This window comes from Miniopterus natalensis, chromosome 1 (genome assembly GCF_054644295.1).
Source record: "Miniopterus natalensis isolate mMinNat1 chromosome 1, mMinNat1.hap1, whole genome shotgun sequence".
In the NCBI taxonomy this organism is placed as follows: domain Eukaryota; kingdom Metazoa; phylum Chordata; class Mammalia; order Chiroptera; family Miniopteridae; genus Miniopterus; species Miniopterus natalensis.
This window is the reverse complement of record NC_142081.1, coordinates 153,249,596-153,272,622: the sequence shown is the minus strand read 5'-3', so window position 1 is coordinate 153,272,622 and position 23,027 is coordinate 153,249,596. Positions and strand designations below refer to the sequence as shown.

Genomic DNA, 23,027 nt, shown 5'->3' with positions numbered 1-23,027 from the left:
GGGCATTCAAATGATCACCCAGCAATGGTTCTATATATCATCAACTTTCATTTTATTTTTGAGGCTGCTGATATGTCTCAAATGATTTGATTTGTACGGCTGATTTATTGTTTGTGGATGTCAGGGCCAGTATATATCTGACTGTGAAGAAAAGAATATTCTAGTCCTGTCTGCTTTCAGTATGTTTATTTGGAAAAGCCCCTAAGGATGAGTTAAGAACTAATTTGTGGTTACTGTACCATTTCCTGTCCCTAACCCCTTGGCCCCTGTTTTTATTACAGACTCAGAATTTCTCATCCAGGTTGTATTTGACTTTGAGAAAAATGCTGTTGGAGAGCGTCACTGTGTCCTCCAAGATTTCTCAGACAAATTCCTTAGATTTCTCATATTAATGTGATGAACTTCCATAGGAGAATTTATTTTTGCCTGTGCTCTTTGGTATTTGGGCATATTTCCTGACTAATAAACAGATAATCAACACTTTCAGTGACATATTTAATGCATCTTATGGAACCAGATAGTTCTGAAAGAAATATTTTTAAAAGGTAACTTATCTCAATTTTTCTAATCATTCATTCCTTGCTTGGGCAATAATAATAATAAATAATAACAATAATGTGATTATGACAAAAAAAATTGTTGAAAACCACTGTATAAGAACATTTTCTTTTAAATGGAGGATTTCTAAGCTAAATGTCAGGAGGGAGTGATTACCGGGATTGCAGCTGCAGTTCCCAAAATGTATAGGAAAAAAAGCACAGTCTTCATGTTTTCAAGACCTGTGAACAGAGAAGAAAATTAGCAATGGTGGGTCGTTTCTGTTTGTATGAAAGGTTAAAAGACAATCGTAGGAAATATTGAGCTTGATACTATCCTTTGTTTTGAAAGGTGGTTGCTGTCTTTATGGATTAACATGTCTGAAAAGAGAGATTAATGACAGTTTGTACCCAACTGTGTCCCAGAAATAGTAGATAACTCTTTTAAATTACATTTTGCAGTCATCATTTTATACATAAATGCATCTACAGAGCTTTAAATGACGCTGTAGTTTCTTCTGCTAGTTACTTTAATATTTTAAACTAACATGCTTAAGTGGATATTTAAAAAATATATTATATTATACATTATTCTACTGATTTAATACTGTAATCAAGAAGGACTCCTTGATTTTTTTTGGCCCTGCTTTGTTGGTGGAAACTCTCTGTTTATGACTGTGCGTCCTTGAATGAAGGCTCTATGCAAATCTTGGGTCTTAAGACTTGCAAATTCAAAGCGAAGTTAAAAGTCACAAAGTGAAGTAATAGGGCATTTTGAACAAATGACTTTTTGGTGGTGAAGAAACCCATGCATTTATTCAGTGAAGATTTTTAGTCATGAGACATGGCACTGCCCTAAAGGGACCACCAAGGTTCACCTAATTTAGAAGTTGCACGTTGGCCATCTCTGAGTTGGTGGTAGCCCGCAAATGGGTTTCGTTTGGTAGGCACTGTGTAATATTTTAAATTAGCATTTAAAAATCTGGAGATTTCATGTCAAAGGTCCAGATTTGCAGTTTCTCCTTGAACTATTAGCCCTCTTAATCTTAGCAACAGCAGGCTCTCATGGTGACAGTGGATAGATCTGAGTAGAGACTACCCTGTATAGGAGACACTGCCATTTGTACCTGGTCTGTTTCACTTTTGTTGTTTGCCTTGCGTTTGAGTTTAGTTTGTTCCAAGCCAACTTTTTCAGTTTAGAGATGAAAGAAGTGAGGCTGAGAGGCTAAGTAAATTGGCCTCTAGGTGAACTCTCTTAAAGGAGTGGGCTGTCTATAATTCCATGCACAGTATCCTTAAACCTGGTAATAGTTTTTAGTCTTTAACAGAGATTTTTCTATCTCTGAAACTCCCAGAAATAGTAGATAACTCTTTTAAATTACGTTTTGCAATCATCATCTTATACATAAATGCATCCACAGAGCTTTAAATGACACTAAGGTTTAAAAAGAAAGTGAGTCGTTTCTTCTGCTAGTTACTTTAATATTTTAAACTAACATGCTTAAGTGGATATTTTAAAAATATATTATACATTATTCTACTGATTTAATACTGTAACAACTATCACTTCACACACACACATACACACACACACACACACACACTACATTCATGCCCACACATGTACACACAAACTCTCTCTCCCCTCTTTTCCTAAAATAATCGTATTACAAATCTTATTTAAATCACTGTTTGACGTTTATGACAATGTAAATATTCACACCTGGCAATTTTCTGTGTTGAATTATATTTAAATTTATTTTCTTGAACAATATTTTGATTTTTTCTGGATGGACCTAGAAATTGCCTCCTTTTAAAATGTATTTCTCCATGTGCCATTGCTTACATTTCCTAAGTTTTCCAAACAAAATTTAAAAATTCCTTTTAATATGATAATGTCAGAAACAATAATAAAACCACAACAATAAACCCACAAAGAAATCCCTGGGGTCCAATTTCCCCTTGGTGATGTCCCTCCCAGAATGTTAGTTCTCTTGCTCCATTTAATGACTTTTCTCCTGGCATCTCTAGTCACCAGCATCCTGGAAATCCCCTTTGCTCATTTCTTGTGTTTGAGTTCTTGCTTCCTGCATCCCATATGTTTTCCTTTTTTGGAAAAGAAAACATCCCATATGTTTTTCATTTTCATGGAGCATATGCTCCAGAAACTTCCTGAGACAGTCATACAGGAGATAAAATTTTTGAGACTTTACATATCAGAAAAATATCTGCATTTTTTCTTCACTTGATGCATAGTTTGGCTGGATATAGAATTTTAGTTTGGAATTATTTTTTTTCTCTCTGAACTTTAAAGCATGTTCCATTTTCTTCTAGTTTCCAGTGTTGCTAGTAAGAACTCCAATGTAAGTTTCTCCCAACTATTTATAATGAGAATTGTTTTTTCCTTTTATTTCTGAAAGATTTTAAGTTTTAATATTTATCCCCAGTGGTCCAAATATTACAATCTCAGCCTTAGTTTGGATCCATTTCAATTTATTTTGGGCATTAATTAAGCCCTTGGAATTTGTAAATTCATATATTTCAGTTTTGGGAGATTTTTACCTGTTAGCTCTTTGATAATTTTCTCCTTTATATATATTTTTTATTTTTTTAATCCTCATGTTTTCCATTGCTTTTCAGAGAGAGTGGAAGGGAGGATGAAAGAGAGAGAAACATCAATTTGTTGCTTCCTGTATAAGCCCCAACCGGGACCAGGGATAGACCCTGCACCCAAGGTGCCTACCCTTGGCTGGAATGGAACCCAGAACCCTCAGTCTGAAAGGTGATGCTCTAACCACTGAGCAAACTGGCCAGGGCTGCCTTTCTGTTCTTAAAAATTTGTCTTTTCTTTCTGAAGTTCTCATTAGTTAAATGTCAGAATTCTTGGATTGACTGTCTAATTTACTTATTACTTTTGCTCGTCTTTTCCATCTTGTTTCTATTATTGTGGGAAACTTCCTCAATTTTATCTTTCATTTCTTCTATTGACTTTTTAAACATTCTGCTCATATGCTTTTAATTTCTTATTTCCTTATGACCCCCTTTTAAATATTATCCTCTTTTTTTTCCATTAATATAATATATACTCTTATCTCTTGGAGGATATTAATCAAAAGTTTTGAAAATTTTCTCAGCATCCTGCATTTTCTGTTTCCCCCTTTTCTGGTTTGTTCCTTTTTGTTTTCGTTTTTCATGTTGAAAGCTTCTCTCAAATGTCCAATGTCTTTGATTGTCCAGGAATATTTAGCAATGAGTCACGAAATAGCTAATTAGAAGCTTCATGGGCAGACTTGTTGCCTTTGAGAGTTTTCCCGGAGGGGCTAGGGCAGGAACTTAATGGTTTTGATGGGGCGCCCTAACTGTCACCGTCAGATATTTTTCTCAAGAAGGTCTTCGTATCTCCTGCCTTGGGGAGGTGGGTGTAGCCTGGTTGCCAGCATGCTGTGAGGTGAACGAGTGAAGGGCCTGGAGACCGCTCCTTGCGTAAACTGCCTCTCACTTAGTCCCCCGGGTTGCTGGGTGGCACCGCAGCCCACCTTCTCCTGGGCCTGTCCGACCAGGGCCAGGGAAGGACCTTCTCTTTCCTGTTTCAGGTGAAATGGGCGTGAAGTTCCCTGGCTGGGCGGGCGTGGGAAGGCTCTCACGTTCGCTTATCTGACAAACTCTCATCCATTCCTTCTGATTTTAACCTCTCCCTCACCTCGTCTTCCAAGTTACCTGGGGCCTCCACTTCTTGAGACTTTTCTGGGTTCTGCAGTGTGAACTGGCTTCTTTGTCTATGGAACCCTTCTCTGAAAACCCTTAGGGTTAAGGTTTCCCTGTTCTACCAACTGCTTTCTGTCTTCTAAAAATTTTCTGATATCTTTTATTTTCTTTGCCTTCCCCTCTTTTTTCTCTGTCACTGTGAGTTTATATTATAATTTTTCTTTCCCTATCATTATACTGGAATTTTAGCAGAGAGTTAAAATATATGCATATGTTTTGTCTATCCCATTTAATCAACAGGATTTTCATTTCTTCGTTTGATTTATATCTCCCTTATTTATTATTATTTTTGAAGGATGCGTAAGAAGTACTATGGGTATTTGGTTCTAACTTATTAGCAAATAAAGTTTTTATTGAAGAAAAGGAGCTATAGGTGCTAGCACAGAGTTTCTTACTATGTCAGAAACAAATTAGAATTTATTCTCACCTCCCTCACTATTTGAACCTCACAAGGTAGGCCACCTGGATTGGGAGGGGTGCTTTGGAACGATGGAGACTAAAGTTGCACATAGAGGGTGATTTGGGATCGAGTGTGGGGGAAAACTAAAATCTTTTATAACCTTAAGTAACTAATCTATTCCAGTTTTAATAAAAATAACATGTACTCTGCTTGGATATTTAAATTTACTTTCTCTAAGGGACCCCTCTGAAAATTACTATTCATTACTTCAGTAGAACTTCAGCGTACTAAGAGTGAAATGTGTGTTACAGCATTTATACCTTTAAATAAACATTATTTAGAACTAGTAATGGTGTATAATAGGCACCAGAAGTTTATATTATCAAAGTGCCTTGTGTTTACCAAACAGACTTTTAAATGGGATATTATCTTATTTGATCATTGCAACAGCCTCATTGATGTGGTTGATGAACAATCCTAGAAAGGCTCTGACAGGACATGAGAGCTGTCAAGGTCAAAGAGCTGTTAAGAAGGGGAATCCAGCTTTCCTGACTCTTGTTATAGTACTTTCCCAGCTCTCTTGCAAATAAAGATCTCCATTTACCTCTTACAGAAATATGTTGGGAAGGAGAAAAACAAACAATTAAACAAACACCCTAAAACCAGGATTGGAAGAAATTCAGAATTCACTTTGAGTTTTTAAATAAGGAGTTTCAAACATTTTAGGGTTTATGATTTTTGCCTATGTGGAAAAATAAACATTTTTCTGTGTTGGGAGAAAAAGGCTGATCATAGAAGATTGTTTGGGTTACTTGATATCAAAAGTCCCTTTGAATGCCTTTTAGTTTAAATAAGGCAAAAGCATATAAATTACATTTCCCTTGAGTGAAAAACATGTTTAAATAAAAACTTGTATCATGTTAGGAACAGTGCTTGGGACAGTTATTATGTGAAGGATAGACCAGTAGAAAGACTTAATAGGAGGAAATGGCAATATTAAGGTGAGAGGCGGTCAGAGTGTTGTATTTTGGCTGTGGTCTTAGAAATGGAGAAGAGAGGAATAGGTCCAGTTTGTACTGGCTTGTGAGAGCCAATTGTTAAATTTCTAGGAGTTTTGTTAGCTGACTATTAAATAAACCCATTAATAAAAATTATACACACATATACTTAAATTAACAATATCAAAACAAGGGAAATAAATACTCAAAACTCATCACTTTATACTTATTTTGCTACATTTTACTGTTAATTACTCTCTTGGGGTTGTTTCTGCCTGTTGTATCTGTAGGTAGAAATACTATGCAATGTGTGCTACTGCACATCTGTTCCCAATTTTGTTCAGTGATGGCAGGCTAGTAGTTTGAAATTAGCCATGGTGGGAGGATTTTACCATAGATATTATCAAATGCTACCCAATTCCTCTCTAACCCTCCCCAAAACTGGTTGTTAAATATTTGCCAGCATTTTGAGTTGTACATTTGAAACCTGTATGGTTTTGTTAACCAATGGTACCCCGATAAACTCAATAAAAAACCCCCACGACATTTACCAGCATACCACTGGATAATTCTGAGAAATACTTAAAAGCAGAACAGGTAAGATTTAATGACCAATTGGATATTATGGAAAGAAGAGAAGGAAGAATCTTAGGTTATCAGATTTCTAATTTAGGCAATGGTGGTGTTAATCACTAAGATAAGGAATTACAAGATGAGGACCTGGTTTTAGAAGAAAGGTGATAAATTAGTTTGGGACTTGTTGAATTTGAGTAGAGTTATGCTTGAATACAGTTATGCAGGAAAACATAGAGCTTGGGCTTAAAGATATACTTTGGGTGCTGTTAGCATGAGCAGCTCTATAATGAGTAGAGCAGAGGGCAGGAGCCAGAAGTCTGGTGAGTGAAGACCGTTAGGTCCGTCAGAGGATGGTTAGAGCTAAAGATACAAAGGGTGAGAGAAAGGAGAGTCACACACACAAAAAGAAAGTGTTAAATGTTACAGAGAGGTCAAAGTAAATGAGGCCAGGAAACTCTCCTTTGCCTTTGGAAATACAGAGGTTATTGGAGAGTTCGGGGAGAGTAGTTTTGGTGCAATAGCGTTGGTGGAGGCCAGCCTGTAGTGACTGAGGCGTAGACAGGCAGTGATGAAGTAAAGACAGTGAGTACAGACGACTCTTTTAAGATGGTTGTCTATGAAAGAAAGGAGAGTAAGGGGAAAGTGCGATCGCAGGAAAATTTTGTTTGTATTAAAATGTGGCCATCCAAGTATTTTTTAATGCTTAGGAGAAAACATAAGTCCAAATGTGAAGATAGAGGAGAAGAGAGGGAATGTGGTAAGCAGTGGTCGCTCCAGTGACCCACAAACTCCTGGGCTGCATGCCCTGGACTTTGGCCTTGTGACTTGCTTTGGCCAATGGGACATTAGCAAGCATGATGCCAGCAGAGGCTTGGCAAGCACTTGCACACTAGGATTTGCCTCCTGTGGAAGCCATCCACCATGCTATAAAAGAGCTTGGACTGCAGACTGATAAGCAACTATGCAGAGAGAACCCTGGAGGGTGAGAGACCATCTGAGATGGTTCAGCCTCAGCTGAACTCCTAGCTTGCTGGAGCCTCATGAGTAACTCCAGACAAAATCAACAGAGGAACCACCCAGTTGAGTCCAGTACAGATTGCGGAATCCTGTGCAGATAAGGGGATTGGTTTTAAGCCATTTAATTTGGGCGGGGTGGTGGTGGATTGTTATGCAGGGATAGATATCTAAAATAGGGGAAAACAGAAGTTTCCTGAGTCATTGCACAGCAATTAATGGTACAGGCTCTGAAACAGGACTTCTCAGGCTCTAATACTTAATTTGCATAATCCTCGGTAAATTAGGTTTTTGAACCTTGATTCTTCATCTGTACAGTGATGATGAAGGTTAAATGAGGTAATAGAATCTCAGTAAGTCCCTGATAAATATTTGCTGGTCTAATGTTAAAGCACAGGTGAAAGGTTGAACTCTGAAGAGAGGAAGGATTCTTTATTTTTCTTTTCAGAAAAAGAGAGAAAAGCTTAATTAACTGTAAGGATATGTTGAGATAAGGCCCCAGGATTATCAATTCATTTAGTCAGATGTGGTAAAACCTTCCTTATATTTATATAGCATTTCACAGTTTATAAAATATTTTCTTGTATACTGCCTCATTTGATCCAATAAGGAAAGGAGAGTAGGCAGATACATTTAACTATAAGAGACGGAAGTTTGGAGAATCTAAATTATTTGGCTCAATGTGCAAGGGTAAGAGGTGAGCAAGGACTAGAACACCACACTTTGGACTCAGAATCTAGGTTCTCACATGGTTCGGCAGAACAGGCTGCAGACTAGAAATCAGAGGTTTTTTCTTTGGGCCCTGGCTTTGTACTTGGGCCAAGTACTAAATGCTACTTTGAGCAAATAACTGAATGTCTCCAAACCTCATTTATAGAATGGGAATGACAATTCCCTCCAGTGTCAAAGGGAGCCACTGAGGTGGGGAAACTCTTTGCAAACTCTGAAGTAGCATAAAGTTGTAAGTGATTATTATTTCCATTGCTCCGCCTGGTGCCTCTCATTAATATTATCACTATAGTCATTTATGCCTTGTATTAAGTGATAAGGGAAATGAAGCTTTAGTGTTCCCCTACTTTTCTCCTGGGATTTCAAGCTGCCCAGGTGTCCTAGTTACAGGATATTTTTATATTTAGTTCACTCATTAAAAACAAACTCACTTGTCTTATATTTTATTCATTTAAATTCTAGTTTTTTATATGCTTATAATCCATACTTAGAAGATAAGAATGTTCCTGAATTAATGTCTTTCTAGTCTCAAGTAAGAGGTAGTTTTCACCTTGGATTTACCCCAAAGGAGCTACTAGAATGCTGAGAATATTGGTATAGCTGTGGCGGAGACATATTAAGACTGCATAAGTATAGGATTTGCCCTGTAACCTTTGGTGGCCAGTCATGCAAATTTTTTTGAGAGTCAGCCCCAACATTCCCTGCATGGCCCCTGATCATTTATTGTGTTCCAGGTTGGAACTATTTTTTAGGGGTCTCATGTTTATCTTTATTTTCATCCAGTAATTGAAAACAAGGCTTAAAGACAGAATATGGTTGTCATTTAGAATGATCCAAGCAGGAAACCACTTCAAGTTTTCAGTTATAAAGCAGATGCCTGTGTTGCATTTTTGAAGATAAGACCTCCCGGCACAACCCAGTACCTAGGATGTAGAAGGCCTTGAGTTCTGCATTGTCCTTTAGACCGGTCACTGGGCATGTCTGTCTCATGAGCGAACTGTATTTGCCACACATTGATCGAAATAATTTCCTTGCCTTTAGATTCTTATTTTAAGAACTGAACAAATGTGCTGGGAAACGAGAGATATTTTGAAAACAACTGTTATACTGAAGATTACAGGGATGTTTAATTAGCTGATGCTTGCAAAGTACTTTGACAATGAAACCCAAGATGTTCTTGCTAAGTATGATGAATACCATTTATTCTTGGATAAGTAAAATGTCATATATTTCAAGATGTTCAAACTTGGTGTTCACTTTCTATAAACATGGATTGTTATTTTTGCAGAAAGAGCAAATAAAACTCTAGGAGAAAAATGCAAAAATTAGACACATTTTGAATACAGAGTTATTCTTAAAGACTTAAATATGCAGTGTTGATGTGAAATTTAGATAATAACAATAATATTTATTATTTAAGTTCATAAGAAGACTTGGTGTTTTGACCTGGTACACTTGGAACACTCATTTTGGAAGCTCTGAGCCACTTTTTAAGACACTGTTATGGCACGGAAGACACTGTTCAATGGTCCCTGCAGATCCCAGCTTTCCATCTGTCCTCACAAAGACACAGGACATATGAGTGGAGCCACCTTAGGCCCTCTAGAACAGCTCAGAACCTCTAACTGACCTGCTTAAACTCCTGACCCACAAAATATTGAGACATGAAATGGTTGCTGTTTTAAGTCATTAAGTTTGTAAGCAGCAATAAAGAACTGGAATAAACATTAAATATCTTGAGTGAAATAGCACTCAAGTATATTCATTAGCAGTAGAATCACTTATGTTCAAAGTTTTATTTTATTGAAAAAGTAGGTTTTTATCACTGACTGTTTAATATAGTAGCTAATATGATGGTTTATAGTGTTTGAGATTTTGTTATATGCCAGGTACAATGCTAAGCCCTTCACCTGTGTACGCCCACATATTCCCACCTGTCACCTGACCTCCACATCATGTCCAGCCAGTGGGAACTTCCTGAACATCCCCCTGTGCCACTGCGCCCAGTCATGATGAGGACCATGGAAGCCACCAATTTGAACAGTTTCAAAGGGACATTCTCAAAGATCTCTCTTTCTCTAGCTCAGGAGAAATTAGAACATTCTCCATCCTCTATAATGTGTAATTGAAGGATTACTTTAATTGTGCTGAGAGGATCCCCACGACTTATCTTTGGCAAGACTGGGCAGTAGCTATGTTTCCACACATCTTCATCATGCCTTTCAGAGTTCCCCATCTCACTGTACCATTCACCTCTCACCGACCTCACTGGGCCTCACTTCACAAGTCTGTGTGCAATGGGCGCGTGGAGGCGGTGCTCTGTTCTCTCCCGCAGGCGCTTGCCAGCCCTTCAGAAAGTCTCCACCATATCCTGTCTAGTGGGAGAAGTTATTTTGGCTATATTTATTTTTCTTCGCTCAAATCATATTATGATATCTGTCCTCTCATTTCCTCTTTACCTGTGAATGTGGATTTTCTCATATTCACATTTATTTATTCCTCTCCCTCCCCTTTTTGCATATTCTCTGGGGTACAGACATTTGAGTATGGCCAGAGATGGATGTACCGCGAAGCTAAGAAGCTTCAGGTCTCATTTGTACAAGCTCCTTACAAAGCCCTGCACCTGATTTTGATTTTCCTATTTTTTTAAAAAAGAGGACCCCACACGTTGTGCAAACTCCCTGTTCATAAGTTCTGAGCCCACTCCTGAGTAAGGCTCACCTGAAGGCCTGTGGCATTTGTTGTGGGGCAGGACCTAATACTATCTGAATGACTGGCTGCGTTGCGCTAAGAGCATGACGATTCACCTTTTGAAGACTGCCTCACCTCTGAAATGATCACATACATTAATCCTATTCTTTTCCATCTCTAGCTCTCCTCTCTACCCCCTAATTTACTTTATTCTCTACCTCCCTGGGATTGATTTTCCCTGAATGCCAGCTTCTTAGCTTTCTCCTCTGACTACTCTTATTTAAATTTCCCTTATTTGTTAAACTCTGCCAACATAATATAAAACCTCTTTGGATTCAGTGGAAATTGTCTCTCTTTTTTTGTTAACAGAGCAAGTCGGTTGTTAAGTTCTGCTAAAGTTAGGAGAGGAATTTCAAGTGCTTTCAGTTCTGTGAATGTACGAAGAATTATTCACTGGGGTAGCTGTCGTCCAGGATTAAGAAAAACAGCAAATCATACCTAAGAACAGTTCCAAGTAGCCTCATTCTCATGGCGTTGGGACCCATGGGGAACAATGGTGGGCTTTGATGAGTGGTTCTTGTGTGAAGCACTAATGAAAGCACTCAGTCCAAGCAGAAGTCCCTCCAGGATTCAGCACACTGCCGGCACTTCTCATGTGCCTTGGAGGGAACCACCACATTGAAGGGGAGAAACAATTGCTTGCCCCAGTTGTGCGATATTATTCATTACCTGCCTTCTCTGAAAGAAGTAGATACAATAAACCCTAATGGATTTCATGGCTGGGGATTGAAGAGTTCTTTGAAAATGGGGTGGAAAACCTAAGCTTATTTATACCTTCAGAAGGGTAGTGCTAGAAGATTCATTTGGGCAAGGAGAGGACACATCTGGTCTGCTGCTGTGAATCCTGTCTCTCCCACACGGGGAAGAGATTTTTTTTCTCTGAGTATCCAGATATTTTTCATTTGTTCCCTCAGGTTCTCTCCATGTCCACTCTCCAGCCCTATGCACCCTGAACTGTCCGGGGCTGTGTGAACTGCATGATCAGGTTCTCATGCCTGATGGTTTCTCTTGGGTTCAGCCAATGGGGAACACTGGCTGGAAAGATCTGAGAAACAGAGGAGAGTAAAATCAAAATATGTATTTTCTCAGCTCCTTCGCTGTGACTGTGTCCCTCTCCTAAAGGTCACAGACCCTTTCTGTGACCACAGAGCATTTTCTGTCTGGGTTCAGAAAATGCGTCCTTCCCAGGTTCCTGCAAGCCTAATTAACTCTTACTAGCCTGTTCCTACAACCCCTTGTAGCTGCTCCATATCCTGCCTACACCTTGGTAAATAATTCCTTAATTATACTGTCTTCCAATCCCTGAATTCTTTTTTTTTTTTTTTTTGGCTTGGATTTATCATTTCCTTGCTGGGTCCTGGACCAATACCACCCTTGATTTGAAGTTTAAGATTCATGGGTTTGAATATTTGCAGATTTCCTGGCAACAAAGCTGCCTTCTCCCCAGTGCTTCCCTGTTTCAAGTCTTTCTATAGTTGTTGTGGGACCTACTTGGAACCTTAGAGTTGGTATCAAGGTTATTTTAAGATGAAGACATCTGAGCTTCAACAGATGCAGAAGGAAGCCTTTTTGGAGCTTCCCCTATCTGACTAAAAGCAGAAACTTCTAAGAAATGAGAACTATAAATGTCCTCTTTGGGGTGGCTTCTACTCCCAAGTGAGAGCACAAGAGTAAACCTACTATGAAGCCCTCTCCAGGGGAGCTTTATGACCAAGAACAAGACAGAAAGACCACTTATGTCTCTATAGGCAAACATTGCAAACCCTCTCATCTCCTGTTTGGTCTAAACACCCATTTGTTTTTCCTAAAGGAAAATATTTTTGTTCTTCCCAGGGAAGCTGTTTCTCTCCCTCCCTTTCCCCCTAAGTTAGATGGATAAGCATTTATCTTTGACAGTTTAGGGAGTCAGTGCTTCTGTTGGCTCCTATGTGCATAGGAATGAGTTGTTTCTGTTTCTCTGTCAGTTTAATTTGCAGGGTCCATTTACTGAACATAACAGTACATACATTGCCTTACATACATTGCCGTAGTGGGTGCACAATTTTCTTTTTCATTCTTTTTTTTTTTAATTGTTTTTATTGTTGACACTAACATTTTTCTTTTTAAGTGGAGCACAGTGGGCCTCATCTTTGGGAAAATCAAAAGCTACAAGGATTAAAATGTGATCAGCCCTCAGTGAAGATGGTTTTGCTGATATAATCACAAGGTTTGAAGGTGTTATGGAATTAAAGAGATTTAAAAGGAAATGTGGGCAACCAGCTCTGAGAGCATTTTGTGTTGGAACATGGCATGTTTCACTCTACCGGACTCTCCCATTTCTCCTTTCATGTAATCTCCAGAATGTTAACACCAGGACTAATCTGGAACCTTGGGAAGTCAATTAGTCTCTGTTCTTTTCCCTTCCCACCCCAGAGGGAACCCAATTCATTAGCTCAATCTGAGTGAACATTTTAAACGTTCTAAAAACACTCATGTTGGGTGGTTAGTCTCAGAAAATGTAGAAATTTGCCTAATCAAACATTGCCTAACTAGCCAAATTGAAACAAAGCTGCATTTTGGGTAAATAAGACTATACAAGGGAATCTGTTGTTAATTCTTTTTGGACAGTGACTAATTTTGTTTTCACAGCACTAAAGTGTACACACCACATTTAATAACTAGGCTATGGATCCCTAGAGATATGAGCCCTGTTATCAAGATGCTGGGAAGCTTGAGGGGAGTCAGCCACCTCCAGCCATGACCACAACCTCAGACTTTACTGTGGCTATCATCCACATGCACAGGATTTTGAGAAAAATAAAAACAAAGAACCAAACGTAGAGTTAGCATGGGCTGGAAATTGTTTTCCGATCTTAAGAAGACATTACTTAGCTGTTTTTATCCGTGAGCTGATACTGGTACTCCACCCCCTGCCCCGTGCCTGCCTAAGAAGCTAGATCACTGGGAGTACTGAGGTTTAACCCAAAAGTTTCCCAGATTGAAACAAATCTTCTAGTATTCCTCTACCTATATTTTAAGAAATTACTTAGAAGTTTTCCTAGAAAAAGCTTGACCTGCACCCCACTATGATGTCCTCAAAGCCTATTGTTATGTGCTAGAATTGGTGATCCGGGAAGAAAATAAGAGGGAAAGAAGACACCTGGGGTTTAGCATTTGTGTTTTGTTTCTTCTGAATTCTAGCAGAATGCTGCATTGCTTTAGAGTTAACTCAATTGTTTGGTCCCAATGAAAGGTTGGGGAATGCTCTGAACTAATGGCTTGACAGTTAAAAATGATTACAATGTGCTAAGAGAGTGTGAAGATCTGACCACATGGTGTCTTGAAACCAGTCACAGGTTTTCATTGACCCATGATTAAGATTCAATTTTTCTGACTTATGTAGATCTCAGGCCACCTTCACACTGGGTCCCTAAAATATTATATGGATGATTAGGTAACTCAAGTTGAATCAAGCATAGTAAAATTGCTTTGCTTTCAGAGCTATTTGGGGGTCACTATCAATAGTGGATTATTTTTTTAATACATTTTTATTGCTTTTAGAGAGAGGAAGGGAGAGGAAAAGAGAGAGAGAGAGAGAAACATCGATTGGTTGCCTCCCATATGCACCCTGCCTGGGACTGAACTTGCAACCTGGGTTTGTGCCCTGACCGGGAATTGAACTGGTGATCTTTCAGTGCACAAGACTATGCTCAACCCACTGAGCCACACAGGCCAGGGCTGAGTGGTGGATTGATATCCTTCTTTATTTACTCTTATTAACAGTATAGGCATAGCACTTTTATTAAATCTAAGGCAAACTTCATCCTATTAAAAAACCAAAAACAAAGCATCTACCACTTCTCACTCTACTCATAATTAAAAACCTATTAGCTGACCGAGTGCTCCTTCTAAAAACGCTGCCCATTTTGGGGGATTAGCTGCAAATCTGGATTTTATATGTATTCAGTGGATCACAGTGACTGTGTAGCAGTGACAGATTTCATTAGGATGAGGGTAGTAATTTTATTGTTCAGCAATTACAGACTTATGCCAGGTACTTGTAAAATATGTATTTCCATAAATGACCATTTTGATAACTGTCTCCACTTATCTCAATTAGGTGTCAGAAATTTGGGGCGACATTTCTCCCAGCAGCCCTGCAATTTCTCATGATCCCCAAGCAAACAGAGTAGCTGAAAGGGTGGTACAGACATGAAAGATGTCAGACACAGATTACCGGGGGCTTAAATAACTCACTACCCTTTTTTTCTTGTCTAACACTACATTCCAAGTTCAAGAAGAGATGTTATCTTTCTGAATCAAAAATGGATATTCAGAGGGTAGCTACAAATTTGTTTTACCCAATGAATGAATCTTTGAAAAAAATCCCCAGAAAATCCTCACATTAGATATGAAAATATTTTACCTTCTCATGGGAATGGGGGTAGAAATAGATCCTGACCATTGTTTCCAAGCAAAGCAAGCCAAGGTCACTGCAACCTTTCTGCATAGTTGTCTAAGAGAGAAGGCAGAGCGCAGGCACATCCCCTGCTTGAAACCCCTTTGTTTTGCTTCCTTTTGTATGAAAAGGATTGGCTCTCACCCTGGGAGAGGTTGTAATTGGATTTCACCATGAAAGGAGGTTGTAATTAGATTTCTCAGCAGGTCTACGAGTTATGTCCCTGGAAAAACAAGGAAAAGGGCCTGAGTATGTTTTCCTCTAGCTGGAAAGTAGCTCTGTTAAGCCTACAGAGATTGATCTGAAAGGCAAGGGCAGAAAGGGCTATGCGTGTGTCAGCCACCCCTGATTTCTGATAGAGCAATGTCAGCTCTGGCCTCCAAGACGGGGTGCCTGGCCATTCAGGTGGGGGGTGGAAAACAGTGCGTGTGATAGCGAGCATTGCTTGAACGTTGCATTTGGTAGGGAACGTAGGACATTCCTCTGGATGACATCCTCTGACTCTTGGTGTCTTAAAATTTCTCTCTCCTAGATAAAGGGAAGCACTTAAAGTTTGGCACACCCTAGAACATCATTCTCCGTGTAGATTTAGGAGTGAATTTGCACAAAAAAACAATAAGCTTTGGGTACTCTGGTTCACTTTGGATTCTTATTTGTAATTGGTTCCATTTCAGTTTCTACAATATTTTCTGGAAGTTTAAATTAGAATAAGATTAGGACAGAGTAGATTTTTGTATTTGATTTCTTGTCAGTTCCTACAGCTTTTAAAGAACATTAATATAATTAATTTAGACCACTTATTTAAATTTGTAATACGGTAAATATTATTTTTGAAGTTCTGAGTGCTGCCTTGCCACTTAAATCTACTCACCCCAACCATCTGTCTGCACTGGGCACTTCTTGTCTCACTCTACATCTTCTCTCCTTTTACCTCCCTTCTCTTTCCTTTTCGCTTAAGTATTTAACAAGCTGTCTGACCACTGAACTCGAGTGGCCATCCACACCTCTGGAGGGAGGAACGGGCTTGGAGTCTGTTCTTTCCCATCTCTTGTACTGGCTATATCACTGACTCCTTGGAAATTTTAGTGCTTCAAGTCCTTCTAATTGAATTCTCCTCATTCTGCCGAGTTCCTCTGCAGCTGTTGGCTCTTCGGTTGGCAGCCTCAGCCAAACTGCCAAGTCCTTGGCCTTTCCTTCTGGTACCAAGGAAACTTGCTTCAGAGAGTTTGGCTTTCAAGGTAGATGACTGCTACTTGATCTGTACACCCTGGTCTCAGGCAAAAGACCTGAGAAAGACACCAGGTACCCTAGAAGAAGGGCAGGTTTTCCCTGTTACTTTATTTTTCTTCTTACTATTGGCATATCACTATGTACATCCACACTTCCAAATAAGGACAGGTATTTTCTGTTGAATTCATTTATATCAGAGGAAGACTGAAGGCTGCTATTTTTAGTAATTATTGTGACTATGAAAAAGTTTCCTTTCATGGAAATGTAATAAACAAAGTGATTATTATAGGTACTTTATAATCAGACTCAAACAGAATATTCTTTTCACCCTGTCTTTACACAGTGGCCAAAGACCTTGTTATCACAGAGCAACTCCTTTAGTCATATTCTGGCTAACAGATACGTGTTATTACCTGATCCAGGGTTAACACTGATGCTTTAGGGCTTTTAGACTATTAATGAGTCTCTTGGGGGAGGTCTATAACTTGAGGTTAAAGTCATCTGAAGGATTAAAAAAGATGCTCTTCTATTTTGAGTTCTCTGCCAAGTCACCACCATCTGACTTTAAGATGTCCAACCCTCCTGGAAAATATTATGCTAAGCGAAATAAGCCAGGCAGAGAAAGACAAACATCACATGATCTCGCTTATATGTGGAATCTAAAGAACTTAATAAACTGATGAATAGAATAGATTCAATGACATGGAAGCATGGATCAGGCTGACGGATGTCAGAGGGATGGAGAAGGGCGGGTGGGTGGAGGGAGAGAGACTAACCAAAGAATTTATATGCATATATACACAACCCAAGGACATGGACAATGGTGGGGAGAGTGGCTGGGGAGAGGGATGGGATGGGGTGGAACGGGTCATTGGGGAGAAAAAGGGACATCTGAAATATTTTAAACAAACAAAAAGATTTCCAGCCCTAAAGTGTATATAATATACTCAGTCTCAAAGGTACAGACTTTTCTGGAGCTCTGAGCCCCAACTGCCTTTCATTCTTGCTATCTGAATCTACCACCATGTGGGTCTGAGTAGGGACAGACACGGTTCATGCCTATCGGAACTTTGATTCTGACCAGAATTCAACATAGCTGTTAAAGATACACATTAAATCAGGCAGAGGATAAGTACCTTTAATGCTCAGGTAAGAGGACATCATGGGGAGCTGCTTGGGATTTGCATCTCCTACTGCTCTACCCCTTGCTCTGAGGAGCTGACCTTCTCTCTGTTCCTGGAATAGGCCATGACCCCTCCTGTTGCAGGGTCTTTGTGCAGGGTGTTTACCCTCTCAGGATCCTCCTGCCAGCATCCACTCACCCCAACTACCACCACCCAACACGTGGGAGCTCGCGCGCACGCCCCGCACCACTCAGTTAACCTCTCTTTAACCTCTGTTTCAAGGAAAGCCATCACTGACCTTGAGCAGAGGTCAGGCTCTTCACATACTTTCTTAGAACAAAGGTGCTTTGCCTTCTTAACACTTATTTCAGTGTATAATTATATACAATACACCTTGGATATAATTTGAATTTTTTTCACCCCCTAAAATCATGCTATGAAAAAGAGGGGTTTGTCTTATGTTCCAGTAATTCCTAGGTCTCTCGCAGTAAAGGCCGTTTTCTAATTACTTCGTTTTGAACAACAAAGTACCATTTCAAGAAAACAGCTAAGACGATCTCAAATAATGCTTATTTTTGTTCTTAAGAAGGTCACCTTGACAATAAAAAAGGAAATAAAGATATTAAAAGCAGATTTCATAATTATTCTTGAGGCATGACTTCATTGGAAATGTTGGAATTGAACAGTTTCGGAAAGACACACTTTACAGACCACAGTGGATTCAAATAAGCCCCTTTAAAGAGCACTGGTAAAAGCAATAGGGCAAGTAATTAACACGTAGAGATCCTCGCCACAGAGTGAGAATTCCTGCCTGGGGATCAAAAGTGCGGCATCAGCAGATTTTTAAGACGTGTGCTATAAACAACACCCAGAGGATTGATGATGAACCCTGCGCCAGATAATTACAGAGCCGACCCAGGGAGCACAGACACTGATGTTAAAGAAGCGTATAGAAAGCCTGAACCAAATTATTTCATGAAATACGAGAATGTTCATCAAGATGAGAAGGCTCTTCTTTATATTTTATAAATGTAAAGAATCTTATTTCTTTTTTTCCTCTTTAGGAATTCAATGGCTCACGTTTTTACAATAATAATTCTGAGGCCTTTATTCATTACTGGGAAATTCCAAGTTGAAAAAAGCCATTCTTATTAGAGTTCGATCTCATAGTGAAACATATTAAAAGAACTACTGCTTCCTGAGCACTTATAGTTATTATTTCAGTTAATCCTACAGTAAAATTAGGAATTTGTTGTTATCTCCATTTAAGAGTTACAGGGAACTGAAGCTTGTCATGCTTAACAGCCAACCATGACCACTGGTCAGATTCTGTAATAAGAGCCTTACATACAGTATCTCATTCAATTCCCAAGACAATTTTATGACCATTATTATCATCTCTATTTTGCATATTAGGAAATGGAGGCAAAGAGTGGATAAGATTAAAAAAACCAGCAAGCATGAATGCCAGGATTCGAGTCCAGGCTGCCTGCCCCAGAATCCCCCCAGATAATCACCATATTTTCACACATCATGAAGTTGGGAGGAGGCAGTGGGAACTTGGAAGATTAATTTATTGTGGGGTGTGAAGTATGTGCTATGAAGTGAGGTCATTTCTCTTTCTCTTTCATTGCCTTCCCAGTTTCCCCGGCACCCCACAGTAAACCGGTCACCGCTTTAGTAGTTTCCTTGTTCATTTTCTTAACATCTATTCATTGAATCTTTAAAGGAAACATTTAGCTACTGCAATGGGTATACATAAGTTGGTTGCATAATAGGAAGGAAACAAGCCAGGACTAGAGACTTCATTTCTAAAGAAGGATTTTAAAGCGGCTAAGAGTTATTTCACGGAGAGGGTCCCGAAACTCGAGTCTCTCCTTCCCCTTTCATTGCTATGACGACAGGCTGCTCCTGCTACATGTAGCCAGAAAAAGCAGCTGACATTTCAACGATAGGAACATAGGGGAGAAGTTTACAAAAAAACACACAAACCCTGTCGTTTGAATTTCAGTTAGAGAGGAAAAATACCCGCGAGAGCAAGCCAAAATCCCTATTCTTGCCTTTAGAAAAGATAAGAAAGGAGAAATGCTGGGGGCCTCCTTCCCTGTCCAAGTAGGCCAATAAAAGAGAATTGACTGCAAAGCAGCGTTTCTTCTCACTCTTCTTAATGGAAATCGGAAACAGAAAGCTCTCTTTAGTTTCATTTGACTTGGCCATTAAGAAGCAACTAATTGATGAAGCATAAAGACTCACAGTAATAAATACTTCTTGTTGAGGCCCCCAGGGGAATACAGTAGTGTCAGGTTTATTTATTTATTTTTCATTTATTTGGATAAAAAAAGAATATTTCTTTCTTGATCCCCAGTTTTACTACCAGAAAAATCATTCCAAGTGCATAACCAAACACTCACTGTGTGTTTGGCACTGTCAGGTGCTATACTTAGCATTAAAAAACCCCTGCCCACCCTCATTTAATTCCTACAACAACCCCATTTGCAGGTAACATTATCACTATTTGCTTCATAAATGGGTAAACTGAGTCCTGGAGGTGTGAAGTGGCTGCCCAAGCTCACACAAGCTGCAAGAGGCAGACTCAGGATTCAGATCCAAGAGTGTTAGACTCTGAACCCCATGCTCTGTCCACACTGCTGTGCTGACTCGGAGGCAGAGACCTGGCATTGACATCACGTTACACAGCAAAGCTTCTAAGTATAAGGAAGAAACCCCGAGGGAAAGCCTGGAGTAAACCCCCTTTCTACAGAGTTCCAGTCAGGGCATATAGGCAGGCTAATGCTTTAATATTAGCTATGGTCAATCGATTGCTTCATATGTACGAGGCATAGCTGTTTTCTTCACTAAATTATTACAAACACATCTCTGAGGTAGCAGCTAATTTTATGATCCCTACTTCCAAAAATGAGGAAACTGAGGCTCAAAGAGTTATTTGTCCAGAGCCTGGTAAGGCCCAGATGTCAGCCAGGTCTGTGTGCTTCCAGATGCCATGATCCTATGCACTTGATTACACCATCTTCCTACAGTCACTCTGTTCTCCAGAGTTCTACTTTTTGATGCCCAGAGCAAAAACCACGTGGACCACCATTGCAGGCTCAGCTTTTGGGGGAAGATGCCCTGTGGGCCCTGCGTGAACCAAACCCTGGCCTAGTTGGGCATCTCTTGGTCAGCCAGACCTACTGGGGAAATTCTCCTGGATTTATGGGACCCCCTTCTCCTTCACTAAAGGTTGTCGTAGAATGATAAGTGAGGGAAAAGGGCACCTGAAGTCTTTTAACAACAGTGTTCGTGCTCTTGGAAAAAGATTCCCAGCATGTTCTGAACATTGTGCTAACCACTAAAATAGCGGTGTTTGTGTGCTCTTACAAATCAACTGAATAAAAATAAGCAGTCGAGAGGAAAAGAAAATGAATAATTTTTTGGAGCTGTCCACATACATCACTATTCGTTTTACTTTTGTCATCACTATTCATTATTTTTACTTAGTTGATAAGCGAAACTGTGTATGCAAAGCTATTGGAGATTATATCCCAAAGGACCTGGAAAGGAAGCCCAGTACTCTAATTGCTAAAAGGCTGTACAAAAATTTCCTGAAAGAAAAAAGGCAAGATTTATTAATAACATGTACTTATTCTTTTCCAAAATGTGGAGAGCAGCATTAGTTGATTGGATGATAAGTGGAGGAAACACATGGCTTGGCTTTGTTAGATCTTGTTGAATGAACAGAAATATGTACTTCAGTCTGTCCTAAGATGGGCGTCCTTCTTTTAAACAGCCATAGTTAACAACTTCCTAACCATCATGGTTTAGCTGAATAAGCTGTAAACTGAAAAAGCTAGTATCCAGGAGAAAGGGGCAATTTTTAAAAAAAGGTCTCTGCAGAGTTGGACTGAGGGAACGCTTCTATTCAGTGTACTTAGGCTCTGGGCCAGAGGAGAGCTCAGCTACAATGCCAAGGTGACATATTTAACCTCTTTGCAGAGTAAAGGCTGCAAGAGAGATTGTCTTTCTGCAGTGCCTCTTCGTTACAGTATCAGCAGTATCGATCTGCATTTGAGAGCATGGTTTCCTCCTGCAGCGTGACCTCTGGTACCCGGAGGAATGAATGAGCATGACTTGCATTATTTTTTATTTTATTTTAGAAGATAGAGCCAGAAATGATAGTACCTTACAATATAAGAGTTATCACAATCTCTTTAGCTCTTTGAGTCCCTTCCCTCTCTTTCCCCTTCTTAAATAAGTCACCATTAGGAATTAGAGAAATTTTATGTGTGTGTGTGAACATCTTAAAAATGATAGAAGGAGACAAGAGACAATTAGTCATAAAACTCTAAGAGGGAATCAGGAAAGGAATAATAGTCACAACAAGTAAAAAATCATGAAAGAAGAATACAGTATAGGGATTTTTCTACCTTTTGGAAAAGCAGAATGTTCCATTTCTACATTGTTGTTAGGTGCAGACTGGGACAACGGTGTTGACTGAGAAACTTCACATGATTTAGACATGGAAAACACACAAATTACTTTGCATTGAAAGTTTTTAAAACACTACTTTCCTTATGATTTGTTGAACATAATTAGTAAAGTACTTCTACAAAACACAGTTCAGGATTCAGACTTAACCAAGATCTGAATGCAATTCTAGCTGACAATAGTTCTACATTTGTGTTCTTGCTCTATACTAAAACAATCACTTATTAGTATTTGTTATTTAATCTTGGAGAAGAAAAGGAAACATGAATACAAGAGTTAAATTTCCCTGTTAAGTAGTTTTTCTATAAATCATACAAAAGGTTGTTTCTCTCTCTCTCTCTCTTTTTTAAATGAATGGCTTTGTATTAGGTAAAAATCTTAGCTATCTTTACCAGATCATGCAAATCAGTTAAGCACATGCAATTAGATGATACAGTAAACTTATTAAAATTTACCTTCAGGTAGGTGGCTGGACCCAGAGCCTTGGCAGAAAATGGAAGTTGAATCCCTTCTTTGCAGGGAATAAAAGTTTGACAAATACCCAATACTCTTTAAATCTCTTCCCTCACCAGCGTTGCTCCTTTGCACAGAAACACATTTGAGCCTATTGGAGTCGAAATTCTGCTTCTCTGTGAACTAGTCAGGGTCTGAGGTGACAGACCAGTTTGGAGCGTGCTCAGACTGTCATGGTTTTGTTGCAGATTCCTGCAGCTCGCCGGCAGGCTGGCCTCTCCGAGGGAGCGATGAGCTTTATGAGGAGAGCAAACCAACAGGGAGAGAGTTAACAGTCCTCCCCTCGAGCTCTTGTTCTCAGGAGCTCATAACTTGGCCAGAATATAAGCGCTTGGCTCTTTATGCTTTTTTTCCCCCCAAACAACTCTAAAAGGTTTTATAAGCAGGATCCTCTTTTAGGGAATTTTTATTTTAAGACTGTAAAAAGAAACTCCATGCTGTTCTGTCTTTCTAAAGGAAATTGAAGGG

General features: G+C 39.3%; 1 protein-coding gene across 1 annotated transcript in view; it reads right to left on the bottom strand.

The window, feature by feature from the left end:
- The window catches only part of SPARCL1 (SPARC like 1), a 38,503-nt gene extending 15,699 nt beyond the window's left edge, over positions 1-22,804 (bottom strand). Inside the window, exons 1-2 of the mRNA XM_016213115.2 lie at positions 22,502-22,804; positions 715-779 (exon numbers count right to left, since the gene is read on the bottom strand). Of these exons, the coding sequence (XP_016068601.1) occupies positions 715-768 (54 nt within the window). The 5' untranslated portion in view covers positions 769-779; positions 22,502-22,804. The remainder of the gene's footprint in view (positions 1-714; positions 780-22,501) is intronic.
- Positions 22,805-23,027: the final 223 nt, after the last annotated feature.